Source organism: Aedes albopictus, chromosome 1 (assembly GCF_035046485.1).
Source record: "Aedes albopictus strain Foshan chromosome 1, AalbF5, whole genome shotgun sequence".
Lineage (NCBI taxonomy): Eukaryota > Metazoa > Arthropoda > Insecta > Diptera > Culicidae > Aedes > Aedes albopictus.
Window position 1 is genome coordinate 98,601,820 of NC_085136.1, and position 22,702 is coordinate 98,624,521.

Sequence of the window (22,702 nt, forward strand, 5' to 3'; positions counted from 1 at the left end):
ACTTCGCATCGGAATCCAAGAATTAACTAAGCGGAATCGCGCGTGATTACCTTTTCTAGATTCTTGAACCATTCTTGTAGCAATCCTGGACGGAGAATGTCTGAAAAATACTTTCTGGGTGAAAACTTCAGAAAATGCTTCGAAAACTTCATGTCAATTTCCGGTATTCCTCCGACTATTGCTTAAAGCATTCATGCCCGGCGATTTTTCACTATGATTTAATTACGAACTTTTTTCCTGAGATTCCATCAGTACTAATGTAGAGAGTTTCGCCAACATAACTACCACAAATTACTTCGGAAAGATGTTTTTATTCTTAACAACTTAGCCTTCGAGCAGTCATGGCTATGACCACGTTCAGCGACACCACGCTCACGCTCAGCGTTCCAGGGGTTCTAGAGCGTTTCGCGGGTGCACAAGGAAATTTAAGGGGATCCCAGGTGCGTTCCAGAAGTGTACAAGGTATTTCATGGGCGTTACAGCCCAAGTAACAGTTTTTAGTCAACTATACTAGCAGAGGTTCTTAGAACCATCATAAGACCAACATAAAAGTTAATTGGTTTTATGGAGGTTCTGAGAACTTCTACAAGACTAATTGGCCATGTAAATGTTACTTGAGAGGGGGTTCCATGAGATTTCACGAGGAATACGAGGCATTCCAAAGGTGTTCTATTGAGCTTCAGAGGGGTTCCACAGGCGTTTCAGGGTATTCCAGGGGGCTCCTGAGAGTTTTAGGTATGTTCCAGAGGTTATCAGGGAGCTTTAAGAGCGTTAGGGAAGTTTTCTTTACGAATAGTTAATGGACTATTTATCGGGTTTCAGGAAGTTTCAGAGATGTTCCTGGGCAATCCTTGAAATTTCGGGGACTTTGAAGGGTGTTTCAGCGGGCTTGACTGGGTCCCAGGGACATTCCAGGAGTTTTCAAAGTGTTTCAAGGGAATTTCACGGGGTCCCAGAGCCGTTCCAAGGGTGTTGCAGGGTGTTTCAGCGGGTTTTAGAGGGTTCTAGAGCGTTTGACGGAATCCCAGGAGGTTTCATAGGGTTTCAAAGGAGTTTCACGGGGTCCCAGAGCCGCTCCTGAGGTGTTCTATTGAGCTTCATGGGTGTTTCACAGGCATTCCAGGGTGTTCCAGGGGACTCCTGAGAGGTTCGGAAGTGTTCCAGAAGTTTTCAGGGAGCTTCAAGAGCGTTCTTCAGGGCTTCAGGGATGTCCCAGAGTGATCCATACGATTCTTCGTCTTCTTCTTCTTCTTTTTCTTAGCGTTTCGTCTTCATTGGGACTAAGCCAGCTTCTCAGCTAAGTATTGTTGTGAGCACTTCCAGAGTTATTCAATGAGAGCTTCCTCTACATTTTATGCCAATGGAAGTTAAGGAAGTTTTCTTTACGCCAAGTTCTTGGGCGGACCAGAAATCAAATTCGTCACCATTAGCATGTTCAGTTTACAGTTGTGGCTGCTATCCAGCGGGTTTCGGGTAGTTTCAGAGGTGTTTCTGGGCATGAAACTTCAGGGACATTTCAGGGGGTTTCAGTGGGTTTGACGGAGTCCCAGGACAAGCCAGGAATTTTCAAAGGGTTTGTTACCAAACGGTAACAAATCGTTTACCTTATTCAATGGCGTGTGAAATTAGGGTCAAATATTGTAAAAGTTAAATTTCAACGGTTGATTTGAAATTAAAGTAGGCTTTGGTGAATTGGGCTAAAACGCACATTTGCGGTGCAAATACACCTGAAGTTGGCTGCGATGCGATAGCGGATCTGTGAAACACAATATGACGATGAAGAGAGAGAGGGAAGAAAACGATGGAAAAGGGGATCTAGGAACGGTCGCCGAACAGTAAAGAGGCGGGTAGTGAAATTGGTGGGGGGGGGGGCACAGGGTCAATACGCCATTAAGCTAGTAAAATCCCCCCCCCCCCATTTGGGGGAAGGGAAGAAGCTTCTCCGTCCAAAATCTCCGAATCACCAACGCAACAGCGATAGCAAAGAGCCGCGCCATTCGGATACTCCTGCGGCCACGTTCCGGCCGTGCTACAGCTACTCGACGGCCGTGCCCTGTTCGACCCACCGGTCGCGTGCCGCTTACTATCATCCGCGCAGCTTGTCAGCCGTTAGACCGCCGCTCGTATCCCGGTTGTCCTCCATGAGCCAACTGCAGCGTGCTGGCCGTACTCCAGGAGCATTCCGGCAACGTCCAACCGTTCAACGACCCCCCCCCCTATGGCAGCACAACAGCCGCTTTCTGACAGGTTTCAACCGCTTCTAGCTGTGTTTCGGCCATTGGCCATCAACGGAAGCTCGAGTAGCCTCCCAATACTAAACGCCCTGGGACCCGGGAGACCAAAAGATGGCCTTGAGTGTCCACCCCGGAAGCGGCCGTGGCTGTGACCAGCCGCTTGGGGCTAAGGTTAGTCCCCGTCTGGGACGACGAGTGCTTTCGGGGTCATAAGACGTTTCAGGTTTCAATGGAGCTTCACGGGGTCCCAGACCCGCAGCCGTTCTAGGGGTGTTCTATAGAGTTTCAGGGACGTTCCAGGGTGTTTCAGCGGGTTTCTAGGGATTTCATAGGGGTTTAAGAGACGTTGCAGAGTTGTTTCAGGGGCATTCCAGAGAGTTTTATGGTATTTCAGGGTCGTTCCATGGGCTTTCCAGCGGGTTTAAGGAGCGTTCCAGTTGTTTTCAAAGGATTTTATGGGCGGTCCTGGGAGTTTCAAGGACTGTTTCAGGGGGTGTCAGAGGCATTCCATATGGAATCAGTGCATTGTAAGGTTATTATTATTATTAGCTTAATTTACGAGGCTTTCAGCCCTAGGCTGGTTCGCCTCGGTAGCATTGTAAGGTGTTTCAACAAACTTCGGGGGTTTCAGGAGCGTTAACAGCGTTTAAATGGGATTTCAGCAGCGTTCTTAGGCTTTTCAGGGGTGTATCGGAACTCTCAAGGGGTACCAGGAGTGTTCTAGGGGTGTTTCAGGGATGTGTCCTGGGGCGAGGGGTGTTTCAGAAAGGTTTGAGCGAGATGCAGGTGTTCCAGAAGTGTGCTAGGGCTTTTCAAGGTGTTTCAAAGGGCGTCCATGGGGTTTCAGGGAGTCCCAGTGGCGTTCCAAGTGTGTTCCATGAAGTTTAAGGGACATTCCAGAGAGTTTCAGGGGGTTTCAGGAGCGTTTCAAGCGTTTCAAGGGGTTTTAGAGGAGTTCCAAGGACTATCAGTGGGGGTTCTAGTGGGTCCCAGTGATGTTCCATGGGGTTGCAAAGGTTTTCAAAAGCGGTCAATGCTATTCCAGAGACGTTGTAGCGGATTTCAGGGGGTTTCAGGAGATTTTTAAGGACTTTTATGTGGTTTCATGGGTATTTCAGGGATGTTACCTAAAATCCTAAAAAGCTTCGAAATTCCTCTGAAAATTTGTGAAACTTCCCAAGAAACATTTCGATGACCAATAAATTTTGAAGAGGTGTTGAGATCCGTCACAAAACTAAACCTTTTATTCTCGTTCTGTGATGGTTATGAGAACCTCTTTTAGTGACTAAAAAGTGTTGCATAGTTACTCCTTGAAATCCCTGTAAATTCACCCCAAATCTCCTGGAAACCCATCCGGAGCCCCCCTGAAACCCCCGAAAACATTGCTGAAAACTTGAGAATGAAAATCTGGTAAATTTTGTAATTGATAATTCAAAACTTCGACTAACGGAATGAACCGTTCAACAATTTGCGAGAATCGGTCAACATTACGATGAGTCAAGGATTTGTTCTTGGGTTACCGTGAAATTATGCACGGAAAAACAAATGAAAACAAAAATTCCACTTCTAACCGTACAATAATTGGCGGATCACCTTATGAGCTACCGTTCGCCAATATCCAAGTGTTCAGGTCCGTTAGAGCCTTGGGCTCAGAATTGGATCAGAGTCAGCCGTTCCAGGGGGAAAAGCAACTAACAAAAAATGGCAAGTGCCAGAGCAGGGAATCATACCCATGTTCATTTTCCTAGAGGAAGTGAACGTGCTACCAACTGAGCCACAGGCCTCGAAAAGAGTTCCCTTCAGGGATTTTTTCGCGACAACCCTCGTCCAGGGGTTCCTCCAGAATCCCCCCCTCCGGAGGTTTCTCGACGAATTCTCTCTGGGATTTCCAACACGATTTTCCTCTGAGAATTCATCCAAGAATTTCGTCAGGGGATTCGTGCAGCAATACTCTCTGGGGAATCCTCCATGAGTTCCATTAGGAGATTCTTCTAGAAATTCCCACTTGGGATTTCTCAAAGAAATATCTTTGGGAGTTTCCCTAGAAGTTTTCTTCGGAGATCCTTCCAGGAGTATCTGCGGGGAAATGATCGTCAAACTTTCGGCATCGAAACAAAAATAGGAAATGTTATAAAAAAGGTAAAATAGTTAGGAGATCTTACCGACTATAATTAGAGGGAACTATATAGACCATTTTCATTTGAATGAGTTCATTATCTCACCACTAATTGAAGCAATTAAAACCTCCTAACAAAACTAAGACACATTTCAGCCAGATTGTGGCTAACTCTATTACCGGGTTTTAAAGCTGGGAATTTCCAGCCCCAGCAAGGAGCCTCATCTAGCCTCACGGGCAAAATTGCACGAACCCCCTATTCAACACACAATCAGCGGCCGTAAAAAGCCAATTCAAAAGTGTAACAAACCATAAAGTGATTACCTGCGCCACCCAAGAAACCATTTCTCACTTCACTCCCATTCATGGGACGGCCGCTAGTGCTGTCGGTGATCCAGCGCTGCGCTGCTGCGCTGGTGACGGCGTTGCTCATCTCACTCAGCCGATCGTAATTAGAAATGAAATATATGGGAGAATGGGCCGCCGGCCGCCCACCGGAGCCCTGCGAGAAGACCCAAGACCTACCACGCCGCGAACAATCGCTCATTAGCTTCGTGCGTCGTCGTATATTGCACAGTCGGAGAGTGTGGGCTGGATACGGTAGACGCACAACCTGCCCCCGAGGAAAGGAATCAATCTTTTTCTTCCAGCTTACAAGGGACTCCAGCCCAGCGATGCACCGGAGATTTGTACGGGAAGAGGGTTTCGGGTGGTAGAGGTTATCAATTCACGTAGAGGAGGAAACTGGTGTTCATTTTTTATTTTTCTAAATTCCAATCCACTTTTTAATATAATCCCTAGCATTGCTTAATTCTTTTCGATGTCTTCAATTTATATTTCCACATTTTTTTCTTTCTTTTGATTGCAAAACTACTGTTTTATCGTTCTTTTTTTCCCTATTTTTGTTTTTTTTATTATTTCTCATTTCCTTACTTCTTCGTTCTTCACTTACTTAGTTTTTATTTTTTCTCTGTTTTATTGTTCCACTATTTCGTTACGTCTTTACTGTGTATAACCTTTGCAGTTTTGTTTCTCTTTAATGTATTTAACTCCTAACTTATACTATCCACTTTTGCCTTGTTTCTGAACTAGTTTGAAAGTTGGTGTTCTGTTGCAACCAGCTCATTATTGGTTGTATTTCAAGTTCTCTGAATTTTTCAACTTTTCCAATACCTTTCCGTGCTCTTCCGACTAAGTAGGGATAAAACCTTTCAGTGGAGAGAATGGGGCGTTCATAAAACTGATTGCCAGGCGCCACCGAAACTCAGCTTAGCTTTATCCCACCATCCCGTAAGTATAATGTAAAAAAGTCTTCCGACAAACCAGCGAGATGGAGAGAGATCAGCGATCCATGGAAAATTATGTTGTCTAGCCGACGAGAGTGCGCGGGCACTTAGTGCAAGCAGGTCAAGACAAATTTGCCTACCTACCGACTGACTGACTGCAGGCAGACGGGCTCCGTTGCACTACAAACCGCCCACCTGATGCCTTCTGTCAGTCGAGTTCTTGTTTTTTGTTGGTGTTTTCTTCTATTGTATTGGGGGGCTGGCCACGGAACAACAAGACATGAATGTTATACTTGTGGCTAAATACATTAATCATCTCCGTCTGAGCGGGTGAACTGTTTAGTGTGAGATTTTCACACCGGGACTGACTGGTGAGGTGAATTTGCATGCCAGAAACGGTTCCGATCTGGGAGGCGATTGAGGTTTTTTTTTGTTGTTGGGATCTTAGCATGGATACAACGGTATTAGTTTGTTCATGGCAACATCATAATCAAAAGTTATCAGTGGTTGATGTTGTGGCTTAAACAATTTTATCATAACATAGTGTAACTTGTAAAATACTGGTTTTGTTAAATAACTAACAACGTTATGAGAAGTTTAATCACGCCAATTAAATTATGTAATCCATATTTTGAAGAAAACGAAAGAGAAAAATTTCTAATAGGGTAAAAGCTCCCTTAGTTGAGGTAGTACCAATAGTGGTGGTAGTGCCAATTTAGCACTATTTCGAACAAAAAGCTTGCAAATGACATTTTTAATAGATGCATCATAACTAATTATTAACATTACTTCAGTTTTGTGTTCAGGATTTGCCGAAAAACCTATTTTAAACAATTATTTTCCTTAAATTTTTTGCTCCTTTGCACCTATTGGTAAGTTTCCAGTTCCCAAGTAGAGCGCTCAAGTAAAATTCCTCCTTTTTCCGTAAGTAATTTTGACATTTGTTTAACCGACAGCATTTTTACGAAACGATGCTGTAAGAAGGATGTGAAGAAAAGGGCACTGCATACGGCGGTTGCTAGATAAATTGTTCGTTGTTCGTGACCTTGTTGTTTACGATTTGGACTTAGAGAAATTTTGTTCGTTTCCTCAGGAAGTGTGATTGAAATTTAAATTTAATTTTTGCGCGCGTATGGGGAAAATCCAGATAGTGAGATTTCAATGCCACGGTGTCAAAATCTCGATTTTTATCGAACTTTCATGTACCTCGGATTTTTCTTCGGAAATTGTTAGCATTTGGGCTATATATTCATAATCGGAAGACGAGAAAATATTTTATCGGTGAAAATTTTCCCATACATTTTGTATGGGACGTTTTTTGGTTAATATCACTATTAAATTAATTTTAGTATGGAAAATAGCCAAAAACTTAGATAAATCAAAATTTCCCCGATGGAATATTTTAAAACTTTCCAATTATAAAGTATAGCCAAAATGCTGACTTTCTATGAAGAAAGATCCGAGGTACATGGAAGTTCGATAATAATCGAAATTTTGACACCGTGCAACGGAGTTCCAAAGGAAATGCTAATGAGAGACGCTGGGATTCTGAGGGAACTTTTAATGGGTGTGTGAAGAATTAGCCTAAGTTAAAATTCACAAATAAAAAGAAATTAAAAAAAACTTTAAATGGTATTACAGCGAGAACTATGGTTGGATACTAATTATAAATTCTGCAATATTGGAGTTCGGACTACGGTGGGAGGAATTCGGCTGGGACTCTGACGGTTACCTTGTGGAATTTTAGATGAAATACGAGGTAGGACAAAGCTTCACGGGGAATTTAATGAAGAACCACGAAAGATTCTTTGTGATGAATCTTTTGGCATTCCGTACGAAGGTTTTTCTTTGGGGTTTCACAGAAAGTCCTCTTGAATTTCTTCCAGATGTTCCACCGAAAAATCCACCTGAAGTTCGCAGGGGATTCTTATAAAATGTCTCTGAGATTTTCATTAGAAGTTCTACAAAAAATCCCTCCGTGAGTTTCTTCTAATTCAGGATTTATTTATTTTGTTTTTTTTTTTTTATTTTGGGATCTTCTAGGAGTTCCTTCAGGGTTTTCTCCAGAGGTGTTTTCTAAGATTCTACCAGGAGTTTTTTCGAACTATTCTACAATAATTTCATCCGGGATTTCTTAAGTATTTTTTATCCGGGGTTCACTCAGATATTTATTCGGAGATTGCCGCAGGAATTCCATCCGGGATCATTTCAGAAATTCCTTCTATGATTTCTATAGGAATTCATTCTTAGATTCGTCCTGGAGTTCTTTCAGTGATTCTTCCAGGATTTCTTTCTAAGATACAACTTTTTGAGATTCATCTAGGTTTTCTCTGGACGTTTCTCATGTGAATCCTCAAAGAATTCCTTTTGTAATTCCTTTAGCTTCTTCCGGGATTCCTCCAGGAACTCCTTCTAGGTTTCCTCTAGGAGTAAATTTATGGGTTCCTCTCATAGTTTCTTCTGGTATTTTTCCACGATTTTCTTCTAAGATTACACCAGGGGTGGCATCAGGGACCTCTCCAGAATTTTTACCCGGGGTATCTTCCGGGAATTTTCAAAAGTTCTTTCCGGAATTTCTTCAGAACTTCCAGACTCCTGGAAAATAAGTCAAGGTTCTTCCAGGAGTTCCTTCTAAGATTTGTCCAATAATTTATCCAGGATATCCTTCCGAGATTCCTCCAAGAAATTCTACTGGGATTCCTTGCAGATTACATAATTTGGAATTCATTGTGGAAGTTTCTTAAATTTTGCTCATGGAAATACTCCAGAAGTTTTTTTATACTCTAAGACTTGCTCTTGAGTTCCTTATAAAATTCCTCCAACAGCTTCTTAAGGAATATCTCCAGCAGTTTTGCAGGGAATATCTACACGAGCGATTTCAGAGATTCTTTCAATAGTTTCTTCCCAGATAAAAATCTGAAGACATTCCAAAAGGTTCTGGAGAAATCATAAAAAAAAACTCGTGAAAGAATCCCTGAAAGAACTTCTAGAATAATTTCATATGAATCTTCTGGAGGAATCTCGGAAGGAATTTCTAGATAATTCCATGAAGGAACCTCTGAAGGAATCCCGTATGGAGTTACATGAGTAATCCTGGAGAGAACTCCTGGAAGTTCTGAACAAATCCTAAACAAATTGCTGGAATAATATCTGAGGGAACTCCCTTAGGTATCCCAGAAAGAACTCCTGGAGCAATCCTGAATTAATTTCGAGAGAGATCTAGGATGGAATTTCTGGAGGAATCCCAAGCAGAAATTCTGAGGGAATCCCAGAGCAATTCTCGTAGGGATCTCGGAACGAATTATTGGAATTCAGAAAGATTTCATAATAAAATGGTAAATGACTATTTTTTTACCAGGAATAGTGTATTACGTAAAGCTAATACTATACAAATTTCATCAAAATCGGATGAATATTGGTGGAGATATCGTTGAAACAAGAATTTTGCCATTTGAGAAGTTTCTTCACCGTTATAGCTCTAGATTCAAAAATACTGAACCAATTTCAATCAAAACTGTTCTGTATGTAAAGTATACATGTAGAAATATTGTGTAAAAATTTCATTCAATTTGATCTAGCCGTAATAAAGTTATAGTCGTATCTGTGGCACAAAGTCACAATAATCAAAAATGTTTTTTTTTGTATCGTGACATTCACACAGTTATAACTTGAAAAGTTTTCAAGCAATTTGGCTAAGAACAGTTTTTATAATGGTTTTACAGTTTCAAATGCTAATAAAAATCGGAACAGCCATGACAGTTGTACAAACAAAATAGTACACACGGAATAAAATGGTTAAAATGTACCTAAAATATGCCTTGAAGCGATTTGAGTTTTGAATACTAGAAAAACGTATTGAACCGATTTTAAGATTTTTTTACCAGTTTATTGATACTCTGTTAAGAACTTCGAGTCAAATTTTCAGACGTCTTGACGAGTTACATCAAAATTATAGCCTTTACAATTTTTAAAACGGATGAAAAAATTTGCTAAAATCTTATTTTATGATATTAACAATATCTGCGCCAATACCAAGCTGAATTTGTTGTCATTGTTATGGTATTAGCTACACATTATATATTATTCCTGATCAAAAAAATATTTGATTTTGTGAACGCAATCAAAAGCTATAAGGTACCCCGGGGCAAGTGGGACCTAAAAAAATGCTAGTTTGGTTTTGTGAAGCCAAAACATTCTAAACATGAATAATTTTAAAATTCCAATGTTTGTAAAAGACATTGTTGGTATATTTCTTCTAATTAACGGGTTTTAAAACTGTTTCAAAATTTTTATATTTTATATATTATGCATATAATGAAAAGTGGAGCAGATCTTTATTTACTCCGTATCACGGGGCAAGTGGGACCTATTCGGAATGTTTATATAAATGGCTTTATGTAGTTGCTGCATATATGTCAGGTAGCATAAATTATAAATATCTCATACGAATAACTATGGTTAGCGATTTATGTTGGAAGAGTTTTGAGGTATCGTGCATAAATGACGTAACACATATAATAACGAATCACTCAGAAAAAAATTGACTTAACTCTAGCAGCTCGTGCAAAACAAATTGATTTTTCTTTACCAAAAGCGTCATAACGCTAAATGCCGAAAGGTTTCCATACTTGATCTCCATATTACGTAGTTGATAAATCTCGCCAAAAGATTTTTCAAGATTTACAGATGTTATGTTTCCCTTACATAATTTTACAATCATTAAATAAATATTTTTAAATCGTGTACTTTGCATAAGTCGGTTATCCATTTTTTTTCATACTTTATAGCCGGTTCCTTAACACTCAGAAAACTTATTATGCAGTGATAAATGAAAATATAATAGAATTTGCTTAGTCAAAAATATGAAAAATTGATGGTTTTGAAATCAAATATGTTCTACCCAAGACTTTACCATTTTGAACAATAGCATCATCATCAAAATAAAAATTAAGTATAATTCAACGATTGATTACTTAAGGTGCCGATTTTTTCTTCACTTTTGTGTAAATTTCGACTTAGGTTGAAGAAAGCGACATCAAACTATGAAATTGTGTTTGTTTACCCTCATAGGTCTCACTTGCCCCAGATACTGAAATGCACTGGGGCAAGTGAGAGCACTTTACTAAAGGTAATAAATGAAAATAACTCAGGGCTTTTTCGCTAAAAATAATTTGCAAGCACTCCAAATATTATCCTGAAACCGAAAAAGTTTCACTTCATTTGTTATTCTATTTTAAAACGACGAACATAGTAGAGTACGTTAATCTCACTTAGTGAATTGAAAATTACATATGAAGAACAATAGCATATATGGTCTCTTTATGGTGAGAACAATAACAATTTTTGAATTCAAAGTATCCGTTGGTGTGATACCTATGTTTTCCATGAAGAATGTTTGCCTTAAAAATAAAAAAAAAACAAATTATAGCTGTAGGTCTCACTTGCCCCGGATTCTAACTTGCCCCGGGGTACCTTACATTATTTTCTGTGACCAAATTTCATCGAATACAGTCTTTACTTCTCATGGTTCTAGTGCACCATAGAGCATTTTATTCAACAAACGAAATGAAATGATTATGATGCAGTTTTTGGAATCATTGTCTCCTCATCAGCTAAACTCAAATGCTATTTACTTTTTTCAATAATCGAACTATTTATAAACAATTCAGTTTTGGGGTGTCTTTATAAATTTTTAAACTACGTAACGGCAAATTATTCAACCTCAAGAAATTCAATCTCGTGTTCAGATGCAGCCATGCTGAGGGACGACGGAGCACACATTATAGAGCGACACGGCTAAATACTAATGCACACTGTGAACGCGCAGGCGCGAAAGAAGAAACACAAAGAAAGAGAATTGTCCCTTTTACTCACGGAATAATACATCGACATATTATTCCGTACGGAAAATCAACAACATGACTGACAGCATCGCATGACAGTGCCATCTGTTGGCAAATCTTTCTGGCTGTGAATTACTTATCAACTGCGAACGCCTAAGTAATTTTGATTGCAAAAGTTTTACGTGAGCATTACTTGTCCTATCCTTTTACACAGTACTTATCAGGTGGAAACCAGCCATATAGTGGTGGTAGTGTTCCTATAGTGGTGGGTCCCATAAGAATTCAATGGGATGTGCCACTATAGGAACCAATGTTAAATTTTACCTCCATAATAGGAACCGTGTACCTATAGTTGGTGCAAGTGATTTATTAGCAAAAACTTAAATAAACAATGGTTTTTACATTTTTCCTAGCAAATTCAAGTGAAAAACTACCGATTAACGTTTTCAGAATTTTTATTTTGGGGTATTATCAATTTTATTCAATTATTTTATTACAAGGAGCTACTAATAGCACCACTATTGGTACATTTACCCTAATCGAATTTTTAAAAGCCGAAGGAAGGAGAGATGAAGTTGTGAAAGGCGGTCCCGTTTAGGGTGGCGCTTCGAGTCCAGTTTGACTTTCTATTCAACAGAATGCTAACTTGTTATGTGGCTTAGCCGATTAAAGCGTCGGATTAATAAAACGGAGTCGTGGGTTCGAATCCCACCAAAACAAACGGTATTTTTTTCACAAATATATCTCATTTTTGTTAAAAAAAACGCCCTTTAAATTCAAATGCTTCAATTTTTTATGTTCAGGGAATCTCAGGGGTACGTAGAGGTCTCAGGGGGTTCCAGAGGTCTTTCAGGGGGTCCCATGGGGTTTTAGGAATGTACATGTAGGTATCAGGAATGTTGATGGAAGTCTCACGGGTGATTCAGTGGATCCGAAAACATTCTGAAACGCACCTGAAAACCTCTTGAAACGCTCCTGAAATGCTATAAACCGCCCTTAAATCTATCGGAACGCCCTTAAAACGTTCCTGAAACCCCCTGAAACTCTCTGAAATGCCATGAAACTATCCTAAAACTCCATATAAATCCCTTTAAAGGCCTCTGAAACCCCCTTGAATCGACCTTAGGGCCCCTTGAAATTTTCCTGAACTCCTTTATATTATTGAAATGTCTGCCATGAAGCCCCACTTCACTCCGTGCGACTCTCATTGGAGTGAGCTCTTTGTATATTGCTACAAGCTCTTAGTGGACGTAGTAACTGTGCAGTAGTACACCCCGTTGATCTTCACTATTGAGACGTCCTCGTTAGAAGTAGTAATTATCTCATAGACTGGAAACTGACCAGTTGTGTAGTACGCCGTTAGATTAGCCTTGTCCGCTATCCAATAGGGGGGGAAAATCTACTCAACAGATACTTGAACAACAAGGTCCAGGTGGTGTGGGGTTAAGGCCGTCTTCTACAACAAAAGTTGAAACCAGAACTACTCTCTCGCCGGCCAACTATACACGTTCCCATGGTCGCCAAACCCTACCACCAATAAGGAATTGTTTCATTGAGGGGTTAGTGCACATCGCACCCTCAAGGTTTGCTGCGTAGCCTACGACAACAAACATCGATGACTCGCTTTGGAGTGTACACCAAGATAGAATGCTTGCGCTTAGCCAATTTCCCGCGTGGTCCTCACCACTCCCTTTGTCCTCGGAAGGTGGGCAGGGTGAACCACCACGCCCGTGCCTAACTGTTTTGCAAGCATCAAGAACTGATGCTTACGTGCAACACGATCTGACCTGCTGAAGGCAAGGGTATAACTACCCTTCAGGCCCTATCAGCTGAACCAGAAGGTTGCTAACAGTACGGCCTTCACCTGCCCCGGCCCTTGCCGGGGATCTCTTCTCAACCCCGGGCTCGGATCCAACCCAATAGCTTTAAGGGTCGATTTCGACAGTAGGGCACCGGTATGACCTACGAAACCGACTCCAAACACCTGGACCACCTCTTGTATCGCGTCTGAACTAGCCATTCTCCAAGTCCACGCGCCACCTTCTCTGTAGCTCTAAGACGGTGTGGGTGATAGCCGTTGAAACGGCATTCCAGCCAAACCCATCCCAACACATCCTCTGGACAAGTTTGTCCGGAGTTGTGCCCTCTTCGCATGTGGCAAGTATGCGCATGTGGCAAGTACGCGTTGCGCGAAACAGTATAGATACTGTCGGAAGCAACCATGATCTGAAAGGACCTGAGTCAGGTGGAATGTTACTTCCCAATGGCGCCTGTTAACCCAACTATCTACCCTTGGGATCAACCTATGGACCCACCTTCCTTTGGTGGAGCTGTCCCACGCGCACTGCCATTTGACCATGGAGGCCATTCTGGCAGAACTGCAAATGCCTCTTGTGCCACGCATTTCGAAGCATTCTATGTCCTCCCTGATAAGGATACTGATAGGCACCATACCAGTGATGACCCAGAGCGCTCGTGTGACACGGTATGGTACGTGCTCTCAACTCTCAGGCACATTAGCCTGTAAGAACCTTCCAGCTTACCACGATAGCTTTCGGTACTTTGTGCCGTGCCCCACGCTGAGCCACCATACTTTAGTATGGACGTAGTAACACTAGCCAGAAGCTTGCGCTTACTGGCGTGCACCGCAGAGCTATTAGACATCATTTGGACTATAGCTGTGGAGGCTCTTTTACAGGCATAACCAACGTGGCTACCGAAGGTAAGCTTATCGTCAATCATCACACCCCAGAGTTTGACGGGGCGCTTCGACGTGATAGTGCAATCGCCTACACTGATCACCGCTTGCTGCTCCGACTTCCGGTTGTTCACAACCACCGCCTCAGTTTTGTGATGATCCAACTCCAGTTTCCTGGATCTCATCCATGGCTCCATAACCTTGATCGAGTGGGTAGTAGTCAACTGCACTTCTTCGATCGATTCGCCGTAGACTTCCACAGTAATGTCGTCAGCGGAGCCGACGATCTCCACCCCACCGGGAACTCTAACCTCAACATTGATCACCATACTTGCCCTGTCGCTAGCGTATTCCACATAGTTACTGAAGTTCAGCTTGCCTCGACCTCATCCAATTTTGTCCACCAGTTGCCTATGATGTAGCGTGCAAGCTACGGCCGACCAACACCTGCTGCATATAACAACCGAGAGTAAACGGGGGAAGATGTCCTCATCCTGGTTTCTTTGGCTAAAACCGCAACTAAATTAAGTTTTATCATGATATGGCCTTCTACAAAGTTGTTCATTGTGGTATCAATTGCTATTCTTTCAATTCTGAGCCAAATCGAACTCGCTAAACCGGCGTGCTGTATGAGAGACTGGAGGTCATCCAATTTCCTCCTTCAACTCATTTGCGCCAGCTCAGTTTTCAACCGATTGAGCTGAATCTTTCACAGATTGTTCTTCTTATCCAAAGGCACAATTCTAGAGGGTGACCCGTGAAATTTTTCGACATTTTTGTATTTGGGCCGGTCTAGTGCGGTACGGACCCGCCAGAAAGACGATGTCTGTACTTGACTCCGAGAATGTCAGGCACAGCGCTATGTGGTCTCAGAGTGCTTCGAATACAGTAGTCTGACCTGTAGTATTGTCAGCTGTTGAGCATTTCTCATGCACCGAGGTCTCCCGGGGGTACTCTCCCTTACAGGGAGCTCAACCGCGGGATCTGCGCACCTGCCGAGCTCAAAGCCAGAGCCTGCCGAGCCTCTCAGAACCGCCTGGGATAGTGCTTTACAGGACATGTCTGTCTACATCGTCTCCTTCACATCTGCACCTTGAGCACCACATGCGCTTCCACATGCCACTCAGTAGCTATGTCGACATGATTAGCCTCCTCGTTCTTGAAGACTTGAACACTTTCCCTTTATCGTGCTCGAGGGCTAGATTAGCCCTATTTCTCATCTTCTTTTATTACCTGTCGTTATCCAAGGGTTTTTTTTTCGCCTGAGTCAGCTGGTGCCTGACCTTCTGTGAGTGGACAACCTTGTTGAGCTTACCATTGCACTGGTTTCTCCTTTCGCGTTATGTAGCCAGCTTGGATTCTTGGCAACTCGCGCTATCCACCGCCGTATCTTCGCATGGTCTTCCATCTTCTGCTGGGTGCCTCTTGGGCCTAGTGACCCATGCTCGGCCGGCAGGGCGTTTCACCGAGAACGGTTAACCCTCTCGCCTACGACTCCAGGCGAACTGCTCCATAGTCGAGCTTCCAGCGAAGAAGTAGCTGTTCATTTGTTTGGACCTCTTCTCCTTGAGCGCATCGTCCGCGCTTCGTAGTCTTCTTGGCCGGAGCTTTCGACTTTCGAGTTTCATAGTCCAAGCTTGCGGTATTTGCTCCCGCTGGTGTGCCAATACGGCTAATACCCAATCAGCTCATAGAGTTGTTTACGATTACAGTCTAGATTCCTACTACACGGCTTCCTTCTACGCGGGCACCTATTACATGGATTCCTATTGCACGGCAGACCGCGTTGTAGGAATCCCAGAGGTTATGGGGTTTCTCCCAATTCGGGGTGCGAGTGAATATCTCAGGCATAATCCAACATCGTTCCATCCCTTCTTTGGCATAGTTGTAGTATTAGAATAGATCTGTCACACAACGCCAACTAACATCCAATTAGTTGGCAATTTAGCCGATAGAGGCGCAATGTGGAAGTGGTTGTCTATAACTCGCCAGTAGAAGCACTCGTAAGTTATCACATGCGATATCTCAAGATCTACTTTATTTGGAGCAATGCTGTCTTCGGCAAAGTTCTTCAGTAGGTCAAGAATAATCTGATGGTTCAACAGTTAGTCTGTGATTTCGCCGCTAGGTGGGGTAAGTCGTCAAGTAAAGTTTCAAACTTCTCTAGCTCGGAATCCAGAGTAGATAAAAAAGTGTAGTCTTCGGCAAGGTTCTTTAGCAAGTCAAGGGCAATCTGGTAATTCAAGACAGTCTTTTTGCCAAAGTTCAAGAGGAAGTAAAAAACTATCAAGTGATTCAGAAATTAGTTTATGATTTCGCCTCTAGATGGGGCTAGTCATTAAGTAAAGATTCAAACTTCTCTATTTGGGGATCCAAAGCAGATAGAAAAGGATCGACTTCGGCAAAGTTCTTCAGGAAGCCAATACCTATCTGATGATTCAATATTTAGTTGGTGATTTCGCCGCTAGGTGGCGCTAGTTGTCAAGTAAATTTTAAACTTCTCTAGCTCGCAATCCAGAGCAGATAGAAGAGGGTCGTCTTCGGAAAAGTTCTTCAGGAAGTCAAAACCTATCTGGTGATTCAACATTTAGTTGGTGATTTCGCCGCTAGGTGGAGCTAGTTGTCAAGTTAAGTTTTAAACTTCTCTAGCTCGCGATCCAAAGCAGATAAAAGAGAGTCGTCTTCGCAAAAGTTCGTCAGAAAGTAAAGAGCTATCTAGTGATTCAACAATCAGTTTGTGATTTCGTCGCTGGATGGCGCTAGTTGTCAAATAAAGATTCTAACTTCTCTATCTGGGGATCCAGAGCAGATAGAAAATTATCGTCTTTGGCAAAGTTCTTCAGGAAGTCAATAACAATCTGGTGATTCAACAATTAGTTGGTGATGTCGCCGCAAGATTGCGCTAGTCGTTAAATAAAGTTTCAAACTTATCTATCTGGGGATTCAGAGCAGATAGAGAAGTGTCGTCTTCGGCAAAGTTCTTTAGGATGTCAAGAACAATCTGGTGACTCAACATTTAGTTGGTGATTTCGCCGCTAGGTGGCGCTAGTTGCCAAATAAAATTTTAAACTTCTTCAACTCGTGATCCAGAGCAGATAGAAGAGGGTCGTCTTCGGCAAAGTTCTTCAGAAAGCCAAAACCTATTTGGTGACTCAACATTTAGTTGGTGATTTCGCCGCTAGGTGGCGCTAGTTGTCAAGTAAAATTTTAAACTTCTCTAGCTCGCGATCCAAAGATGATAAAAGAGAGTCGTCTTCGGCAAAGTTCGTCAGAAAGTAAAGAGCTATCTAGTGATTCAGCAATTAATTTGTGATTTTGCCGCTAGATGGCGCTTGACAACTAGATTTAAACTAGGATTCAAACTTCTCTATCTGGGGATCCAGAGCAGATAGAAAATTATCGTCTTTGGCAAAGTTCTTCAGGAAGTCAATAACAATCTGGTGATTCAACAATTAGTTGGTGATGTCGCCGCTAGATGGCGCTAGTCGTTCAGTAAAGTTTCAACCTTATCTATCTGGGGATCCAGAGCAGATAGAGAAGTGTCGTCTTCGGCAAAGTTCTTTAGGAAGTCAAGAACAATCTGGTGATTCAACATTTAGTTGCTAAGTGAAATTTTAAACTTCTTTAACTCGCGATCCAGAGCAGATACAAGAGTGTCGTCTTTGGCAAAATTCTTCAGAAAGCCAAAACCTATCTGGTGACTCAACATTTAGTTGGTGATTTCGCCGCTAGGTGGCGCTAGTTGCCAAGTGAAATTTTAAACTTCTTTAACTCGTGATCCAGAGCAGATAGAAGAGGGTCGTCTTCGGCAAAGTTCTTCAGAAAGCCAAAACCTATCTGGTGACTCAACATTTAGTTAGTGATTTCGCCGCTAGGTGGCGCTAGTTGCCAAGTAAATTTTAAACTACTTTAGCTTGTGATCCAAAGCAGTTAGAAGAGAGTCGTCTTCGGCAAAGTTCTTCAGGAAATGAAGAGCTATCTAGTGATTCAGCAATTAGTTTGTGATTTCGCCGCTAGATGGCGCTAGTCATTAAGTAAAGTTTTAAACTTCTCTAGCTCGGAATCCAGAGTAGATAGAAAAGTGTAGTCTTCGGCAAAGTTCTTTAGGAAGTCAAGGGCAATCTGGTGATTAATCTATTAGTTGGTGATTTCACCGCTAAATGGTGCTAGTTGTCAAGTAAAGTTTTAAACTTCTTCTTCTCGCAATCCATGCTTGGATCACTCCCAAAAATATTCCAAGTGTTACTTTCCTCAATACAAACCGATCGCCATAACCCGATCGCAGATCGAACAATGTCAGGCCATTGATGTTCCTGCCACGAAACATGACAGATGCCTCCGGCCAAATCCAGTCCAGTTGCAGCCACTCCCCATCGACTGTTGCCGCCACCGCCCATAACAACTGAAGTCCAAACGTCCGCGCGACGACGACGAAGAAGAACTGAAATGAGAAAAGACCTAATTCTCAATCACTACCGCACCACTGACTGCGCTCCATTCACTCGAATGTCCGTCCATTCGAAGTTCGGACGAAGGTACCTACTTATTCAAAGATGTTCCTTCCAACCAACCAACTAACCGCGGAAACTCGTTTCGATGATGATGTTTAAATATTTTGAAATCGAAATGCGATTTGCGCTGGGATGGATAGGGGACAGTCCCGCCACCCGGTTGGTGTTCTCATGTGTGTCCAATGTACGGCCATCCATAAAGAACGTCATGATTTTTTTTTTGCGAAAGATCCTAAAGCCAGATAGTTTTCTGGATTAAAACATGCATAACCGGCATAACCCCAGAATAAAGTAACATTATTATTGGTTTTTGTGGCGGTCTTTAAAACGATACCAAAACTAACTAGACTTCTCTAGACTTATTGCTTAGTGGCTTCTGAAGCGAAATTCGCAAGTCTTAAACTGAGACCTCCAATCTTGGACTTTGGCGTGTTGCCATCAATGGACGTTCCCCCAGAGCTCTTTCCGAAACTTTACGGAGAAAGCCATCCAACTCAAGAACAGTCGAAACAGGTACAGAGATTAAGAAGGGTCAACTTTCGCTGTCTTTTTTACGTCTTTCCCTGCTGCTGCTCTCATCTCGTCTCACCTGAGCATCAGAGGCGCGAGAAGCTGCCCGCGTGAGTGTTCTCAGGTCTGTGTGCTTCAAGGAAAGTGTCGATAAAGCGAGTAAGCGAACGAGTCGAGGGCGCAAAGCAAAGAGGATTTTTAATGGATTTTTGTCTGGTTGTCGATTGATTTGCCGCGTCCACCAAAGCCTGAGACGTGGCTGTTTGTTTTCCACACCACGTTTACCACGGTTGTTGTTCCCGGCCTGGCTTGTTGGAACTTGGAATTCGTCGTCGTTGCTCTGTTTCAAATGAGGATTGATTTCCATTAAATGAATTTAAATTGATTCATTTCTCGGACTGGGGAGGCTCTGAGGCGATTTGGGAAGCTGCGGGAAGTGGGAACAACGCGCGCAGTAGGCGTCAACTCAACGCCTGCCACGCAGGTGAAAGCGCGAGGGGTCTCTCAACTTTTGTGCGGTGGTAATTAGTTTGATGGAGGGGGAAAGACCTTTCACCGGTGTATAAGTTTGGGAACACGAGTAATCCAAATTTACACTCCCCAGGATGAAATTAACTTTGAACTTCCACAAACTTCAAAAAAGAAAAAAGATTCGAACAGAACTTTTAAGCTGCTCAAAAGACTTAACAGTGCTCACGAGCACATTAGAAGTTCCGAAGAGCTTCTTAAGCTAGCAGCTGCTTAAGATCAACCTCGTGGCTTCGAAAACCCATTTCAACAAAACTCAAGTGATATGTATGTTGAAGAATATCCCACTTTCAAACATTTAACATAAATCCATTTCATGGCACCATAAATGTTATCGCTTATCTGGCTTTTGATGTTTGAGCCTTAATCTCTTAAAAAAGCCGCAATCTTGAATTTTGAGCCGCCATATTGGATATAAGTCCGCCATATTGAAAACTCTGGTCGCCATTTTTGGATTCCAGACTTCTTCTCCATACCTGATTTACCCATATTAAATGGTTTTAGAATCTAAAACTACATTAAACAGCCGCCATATTGGATATTGGTTGGATCGCCATCTTGGTTATTCTGGTTGTTATTTTTGGACTCCGGAAACCCTCCCTTTTCCAAATATACCCTTATTGATTGATTTATTAGCCCAATCATCATTGAACATCCGCCATCTTGAATTTAGAGAGGCCATTTTTTATACTTTGGCCGCCATTTTAGGACTCCGGATATATCCTCCATATTGTTTGGTATGTATTCTCATATTACATGGTTTTAAAGACTAAATATCATTAAACAGACGCCATCTTGAACTTGGAGTCGCCATCTTGGTTTTAGACCGCCATCTTGGATATTCTGATCCGTATTTTTGGAGTCCAGACTTTTTCCCCAAACCAAAAATAACCATATTGAGTGGTTCTAGTGCCTAAAATCCCATCTTGAATTTGGAGCCGCCATATAGGATTTTAGCCACCATTTTGGATATTGTGATCGCCATTTTTGAAGACCAGACCAACGACCAGACATGTTCCCTATTCCAAATATATCAATATTGCCTGGTTTTAGAGCCTGAAATTCTATTAAACAACTGCCATCTTGGATTTTGAGAAGCCATATTGGGTTTTAGACTTCCATCTTGTATATTCTGGTCGCTATTTTTAGAACCTGAACATCTTTCATATACTAAATATACCCATACTACATGGTTTTAGGGTCTAAAACTTAATTAAACAGATGCCATCTTGAATTTGGAGCCGCCATCTTGGATTTTAGATCGCCATCTTGGAAATTCCGGTCGCTATTTTTGGACTCCGGAAATCTTCCCTGTACCTGTGATTTATTGGCCCAAAACACCATTGAACAGCCGCCATCTAGAATTTTGGGATGTCATCTTGAATATTCCGTTCGCCATTTTTGAACTCCAGCCATCATCCCCATACCAAATATACCCATATTGTATGGTTTTAGAGTCTAAAACTCCATTAAACAGCCATTGAAATTAGAATCGCCCTCTTGGATTTTGTACCGCCATCTTGGATATTTTGGTCGTTATTTTTGGACTCCAAACATCTTCCCCATATCAAATATACTCATATTGTATGGTTTTAGATTCTAAAACTCCAATAATTTGAAATTTGAGCTGCCATCTTGAATTTGAGACCGCCGTCTTGTATATTCTGGTCGCCATGTTGAGAATCCGGACATCTTCGCCATACCAATTATACCCGTTTTGCATGGTTTTGGGGCCTAAAACTCCATCAAACAGCCGCCATTTTGAATTTTGGGCTGACATCGTGAAATTTATGGTCTCCAGTGTTGATTTCCGCGCAAAATTCGTCAACCATGCTGAAGGGTACAAACATCGCCGCAGTGTGATGTGTCGCATAAGCCCCAGTTCAATTTTATATACAGCCAGTTCTACCGCGATGCTGGTCCGGATCATGGAAATGGCCATAACTCCGGAACGCCTTGACCAATCCGGACCATTTTTAATAGCAAACAAAGTGGTAAAATTCCGGTTCGAATCGAGCTAAAATCCATAAAGTCGGCCTATGGGAAGTGCCTTAAAAGTGAGTGATCTTATTAGGTGCACAGACATACATACATACACACATACATACATCATCTCAATTCGTTGAACTGAGTTGATTGGTATGTGCGACTTGATCCTCCGAGCCTATTTTCCGAAAATTCATAGTTGAATTAACATATTGCGTTTCCAGTAGACTTAGCGTACGAGAAAGGCAAAATACAGTTCTGTTTCTACATTCATATTGACGAAATACCATTGGAAGCTGCTTAGAAAGCCGTATGATAATTTACAAGTTTGGATAACAACTTGAAGCTGTTTCGAAGTCTGAATAATGACCTTCCACTAGCTTATTGGCCCTCAATGTTCCCTCCTATTCAAACTTCTTGTTACTTGGAAAGCTAAACTTTTTTTTTTTCATATTTACAGATCAACGTGGCGTCTCCTGCGAACGAAATATGGCCGGTAGAACGACCGGACGGTATGCCACAGATTACCGCCCTGGAGGTTATGTGCGGTAAGGATCACATGGACGTACATCTGTCGTTTTCGGCACCATTCGAGGGCATCGTTAGCTCAAAGGGTAACTATGCAAACCATTCCTGGAGAACATTCTTCCGCTAACTCGCCAATTCTCACCCTTCCAGGTCAACACAGCGACCCCCGCTGCATCTACGTTCCACCGTCGACCGGTAAGACGTTCTTCACGTTCCGGATTTCGTACTCCCGGTGCGGCACCAAGCCGGACCTGAACGGACAGTTCTACGAGAACACCGTGGTCGTGCAGTACGACAAGGATCTGCTGGAAGTATGGGACGAAGCCAAGCGACTCCGGTGCGAGTGGTTCAACGATTACGAGAAGACGGCCTCCAAACCGCCGATGGTCATCGCCGATCTGGACGTGATCCAGCTGGATTTCCGAGGTTTGTATGAGCTATTTATGTAGTTCTAGCCTCAAA

The 22,702-nt window shown here is 42.3% G+C and overlaps 1 protein-coding gene across 2 annotated transcripts in view; it reads left to right on the top strand.

The window, feature by feature from the left end:
- LOC109400384 (uncharacterized) overlaps window positions 1-22,702 on the top strand; it is a 118,119-nt gene that overhangs the window by 93,013 nt on the left and 2,404 nt on the right. For both annotated transcript variants that reach the window (XM_019672889.3, XM_062845067.1), the window contains exons 3-4: window positions 22,173-22,326; window positions 22,391-22,666. In XM_019672889.3, coding sequence (XP_019528434.3) covers window positions 22,173-22,326; window positions 22,391-22,666 — 430 coding nt within the window. The remainder of the gene's footprint in view (window positions 1-22,172; window positions 22,327-22,390; window positions 22,667-22,702) is intronic.